At 38.9% G+C, this 5,534-nt stretch overlaps 1 protein-coding gene across 1 annotated transcript in view; it reads left to right on the top strand.

Moving 5' to 3' along the window:
- LOC101859672 (fatty acid 2-hydroxylase) overlaps positions 1–5,228 on the top strand; it is a gene marked incomplete in the record, with an annotated part of 67,008 nt that extends 61,780 nt beyond the window's left edge. Inside the window, 3 exon segments of the mRNA XM_005109556.3 lie at positions 1,062–1,228; positions 1,945–2,194; positions 3,391–5,228. Of these exon segments, the coding sequence (XP_005109613.2) occupies positions 1,062–1,228; positions 1,945–2,194; positions 3,391–3,473 (500 nt within the window).
- Positions 5,229–5,534: the final 306 nt, after the last annotated feature.

Here is a 5,534-nt window from a genome sequence, read left to right as displayed (position 1 = left end):
CTCCTCCTCATCCTCCTCCTCCTCCCCCTCCTCCTCCTTCCCTCCTCCCTCCCCTATTTCTTCTCCTCCTCCTTCTCTGGAAAAGACTTCTTCGATCATCGTCATAATCAATAATGCCATTATTATTATAATACTAGTAGGCTCTTCATCATCAATTCTGTCGTTATCGTCAGTGTTGCTATCTTACCCACCATCTCGCTGTCCTGGATCATTGATTCAATCCCCATTCCATCACCCTACGCTGCCTTACCCCTCACCCCTCTATCCTCACTTACTTGCTCAAACCCTCTCCATCACCCTCTTCTGTCTTACCTATCATCTGTCTCTGTCCTCACTCAACCCCTCTCCTCATCATAATCCTCTGTCTTACTCTTCCTCTCTCTATCCTCGCTTACTCACTCAATCCCCTCTCTATCACCATACGCTGCCTTACCCATTATTTCTCTAGCCTCACTTACTTACTCAACCCCTCTTCTTTACATAACCCTCTTCTGCCTTACCCATCATCCCTCTATCTTCGCTTACTCAAACCCTTTCCATCACCTTCTCCTGTCTTACTCATCATCTCTCTGTCCTCACCCACACACTCAACCCCCTCTCCATCATAACCCACTTTCTTACCCATCCTTTCTCTGTCCTCACTCAATCCCCTACATCATTACTTTCTTCTGTCTCACCTATCACCTCTCTATCCTCACTCACTCACTCACTTAACCCTCTCCTCATCATAACCCTCTGTCTTACCCATCATCTCTCTATCCTCACTTACTCACTCAATCACCCTCTTCTTTCTCATCCATCATCTCTCTTTCTCTGTGTGTGTGTGTGTGTGTGTGCGTGTGTGTGTGTGTGTGTGTGTGCGTGTGTTTGTGTGTGTGTGCGTGTCCTCAGTCAATCCCTCAACACCCACTCCATCACCCTCCTCTGTCTTACCCATCATATCTCTAACCTCACTCACTGACTCAACCCCCTCCTCACCATAACCCTCTGCCTTACCCATAATCTCTATATCCTTACTTACTTACTCACTCACTCAAACCCCTCTCCTGTTTGACCCCCAGGTCGTGAATTCGGCCCAGTGTCTATCCCTCTGCTGTTTGCCGCCGGTGTCCTTTTCTGGACACTTCTGGAGTACGTCATTCACAGATGGCTGTTCCACCTCCACCCCCCGGCCAACTGGCCATTCCTCATCCGCCTACACTTCAGTCTTCACGGGCAGCACCACAAGGTGAGGAGAGCATTTCCTTTTGTTAATGTATTATTACGAAACACATTTGTGTTAAATTAAAGAATAGCTGAATTAATTAATTAATTAATTAATTAATTGATAACTGAATGAATGAATGAATGAATGAATGAATGAATGAAAAATGAATGAATGAATGAAAATGAATAAATTAATGAAAAATGAATGAATGAATGGATGAACTGCTTTTTATTGATCCCTGTTCTTTACTCTATAAAACTGTCTTTACGTCCACCAATAACAACTTATCTCATCAATCTATTTATCCATCCACTCATCAACTCATCCATCCATCCATCTATCCGCCAAGTTTTCCCCCCACCTACTCGTCCATGACCTTTCAAAACCCAATCTGGACCTCCACAGTCTCTGATGGACCCTATGCGTCTGGTTTTCCCTCCTCTGCCCGCAGATAAACAAATGAATGAATGAATGAATGAATGAAGGAATGAATGAATGAATGAATGAATGAATGAATGAATGAATGAATGAATGAATGAATGAATGAACTGCACTTTATTGATCCCTGTTTTTCCCTCTATAAAACTGCCCTTGCGTCCACCAATAATTACTTATCTCATCCATCCATCCATCCATCCATTCATCCATCCATCCATCCATCCATCCATCCACCAAGTATTCCATCCTCCCACCCACTTGTCCATGACCTTTCAAAACTCCAACCTTGACCTCCACAGTCTCCTATGGACCCCATGCGTCTGGTTTTCCCTCCTCTACCCGCCTCCATCTTTGCCGTGCTGTTTTACCTCGCCTGCCACGCCTCCTTACCTCACGGCATGGCCAACTCCGTGTTCGCGGGCATCGTGGTGGGCTACATGGCCTATGACCTCACCCACTACTACATCCACCACGGACAGCCCATGTTTCCTTACTTCCAGAGGCTCAAGCGATACCACACGCTCCACCATTACGAACATCAGCAGTTAGGTGAGGTGTCAGTCAGTCTTTGGATAGTACTTTAAATGCATCAATCGATCAATCAACCCATCAGCTAATCAATCAGTTAAACCATCGATCGAGATCAATATATCAATCAATCATATCAATTAACCTATCAGCCAGTCAGTCAGTAAATCAGTCAGCCAGTCAGTCAGTCAGCCTATCAATCAATCAATCAATCAATCAAGATCAGTTAGTCAACAAATTTGTCAGTATCAATCATCACTCGATAACTCAATCAATTCATTACGCAAGCAAGCAAGCAAGCGGGTTATTAATTAATTCAATCAATCAAACAATCAATCAACCAGCCATTCAATATTATTCCATAATAGCCACTTAGAAAAAAAATTATAAGGAAGGTGTATTAGATTACACATCTTGATATCTTATGGGTTCATTGTTCAGGCTGTATACTTACAAATAATCCTCTTGAAATGTTTTTCTTTCATTGATCAGGTTCATACCTACAAAATATATAGGCAAGGAATCTAAACATTGTGCACAATGTTATTTGATAAACATCTTGATACATAATGGTTTTATTTTTTAGGTTCTATGTCTACAAATAAACCGATATATTATTGAGATGTTGTTTAATTGTTTAGGTTCTAAACCTTCAAATATACACATCATTGATATATCGTTGTCTAATTCTTATAGTTCTATACACCCACATAAACATCTTGATATCTTGTGTGTTGATTGTTTAGGTTTTATGTCTTGAACATGCAGTTTGATATCTATTGATTTCATTGATCAGTTTCAAGTCGACAAAATGCATAGGCATGGTGAAACTTAAACAATATTATTTGATAAACATCTTGATATCTTGTAGTTTCATTGTATAGATTACATGCTTGTATATAAACCTCTTAATATTTTTATTATTGTTTCATTGTTTAGGCTCATGCCTAAAAAATATTTTCATGGTGGAACCTAAACATTTTTTTGGTTATTTGATAAACATCTTGATATCTTGTGGTTTCATTGTTTTGATTCTATGCCCCTAAATAAACTTCTTAATATCTTGCAGTTTCATTGTTAGTCTTCAAATAATCATTTTGATATCTTGCTGTTTTATCGTTTAGGTTCTATGTCTACAATTAAACAACCTACTATCGTGCGGTTTAGTTCTATGTCTACAATTAAACATCTTACTATCTTGCTGTTTGATTGTTCAGGTTTCGGCATCTCATCAAAGATGTGGGACTATCCATTTGGCACCCTCATTCCCGAGGATCAGTCGCAGGTCAAGACGAAATGATAAATGCTTCCAGTAGAACTTGTCGTCGATAGATCTTCCTTCTCCGTGCAGACGAAGACGTGTGATGACGTCACAGTCCATGGCGATGTCACGTGATCTGAAGTGAAGAAGAGACGAGAGAGAAATGAAAAAAACGGCTTATGTGACTTTCAAAGTAAAGCCTCCGCCCGAGTCAACAGTGATTTCGAGGACAGGCGTGTTTGTTTCTTTATTTTCAGGGAATTTTTATGTGAATAATTCTTTTTAATAATATTTATAGCCCTATGTGATAATATCCTATCTGCTCATTGAACTTATAATGAAAATTCCTAAATGCAAAAAGTCTATAAAGGGTGGTGCAAAGGTCACTTTCCACGTGACTTTTCAGAAGGGGATGGGGGGGGGGAGGTTTTGTTTGGGTTTTTTCTTTTTTTTCTTTTCTTTGGAATTTTTTACTGGGGTTCGGGTGGGGTGTCTTGGTTTTGGGTTGTTTGCCGGTTGTTGTTGTTGTTTATTCCTGTAATGCAAAGTTAATGAAGATTTCTGGTACATTTACGCTATTGGCTTTGGGTGATGATTCAGCTTTGCACTAATCGTAAAACACACTTTGGAGTGTAAAAAAGGAAAGTAACCTTTTGCACCACCCTTCTCTATAATAGTATTAAATCATACAACCACACAAGTTCCAACTGATCAGTTGTCAGCCAAGGGAACTTGCAAATGACTGCATCCCTCTCATCATTGTCCATATCCAAAATATCAGTCTACTACATGTGTATTGTGGCTTGAACATATCGCGAGCGGAGTGCTATCTGGTGCCCTTTCCAGTTTCCGACGTTTCAGAGCTTTTGTCAGTGGTCTAGAAGCTTGAAAAAAAACCTATTCTTTGAGCCAAAGTTATCACGATTTATGCCTGTGTTTCGTAAAATTTTCAGTTTCATTTTTAACCAACTCCCGTTTTAGCGACTAGAATTTAGTGCTTTTAAAGCGATTTACCTCTTTATATTTCAATTTTTACATTTTAATCCCCTATTGCCGTTGAGCGTCGAGAAAAGATGCTGTTTTCTATGGTAATCCAACACTACTACTCTTCCAATTAAGATGTTGTAGCTTCTGAGGATTCCCTTGACTCCCTCAGTCCATCTTTTTGCTTGGCCTACCTCTTCCTTTGTAACCTGAGTAATTGGTATTATAGGCACCCCGGAAAATGGAGCTAGTACCAGATAGCACTAAGATAGCGATATAATCCTCCCACCTCTCGCAAATGAAGTTTCGCTTTCTCTTGTGACTGCATGCCTTTCAGTCTCTTAATTAATAACGTGTCCTATCCTTTGGTGTCCGTTCATGTGCCAACAGTGTGTACATAATAAACGTGTGTGCCAAGTGATTGGAAATATAATTGTGTCCACGATGTTTTCATATTACATGTAATAATAATATTAAAAGGTTTTAAGTCTGCGAGTACATTGTGTTTTATTGCAACAAGCGGCCTTTCTCAGAAATCAGAAGCGAACAATTTAGTACGAAACTTGATGCAATGCAAATTTGCTGAAGCTATAATATAATTAGATTATATCAAGAGAAGAATGATTTCATTTTATAAATGTTATGGCATTATCGTTATTACCATTATGATCGTTATCAACTCATAAATATCATTATAATTATTTTTTTTCTATCAATATTATTATTGTTGTTATTGTAATTGGCCTATTATAATTTTCTCAGTATCCTGTTTATCATCATCATCATCATCATCATCATCATCATCATCATCATCATCACAATGGTCATCCTCATCATCTATTTATTTATTTATTTATCTGGTCATTTATTATCAATGTCATCATTTATGAATATTATGATAAGTAGTGCTTTAAAGAAAAATATTGCTTTTCTTAGAATTATTACTTTTAACACGACATGCTTAACATTAAACCATCTGATAGCATTCTTTGAAGGCACGCTCAGTAGCAGGAGGTGTGTAGCCTTTGTCTTTGGGGAAAAGTATTTGATGTGACTGTCCTCTTTCTCTCATTCCCTTCTTCCTTCTTTCCTTCTACTTTACTCAAAACACAGCAT

This window comes from Aplysia californica, unplaced genomic scaffold (assembly GCF_000002075.1).
Source record: "Aplysia californica isolate F4 #8 unplaced genomic scaffold, AplCal3.0 scaffold00789, whole genome shotgun sequence".
Lineage (NCBI taxonomy): Eukaryota > Metazoa > Mollusca > Gastropoda > Aplysiida > Aplysiidae > Aplysia > Aplysia californica.
The sequence above is the reverse complement of the archived record's forward strand: the minus strand, read 5'-3'. Positions and strand labels throughout refer to the sequence as shown.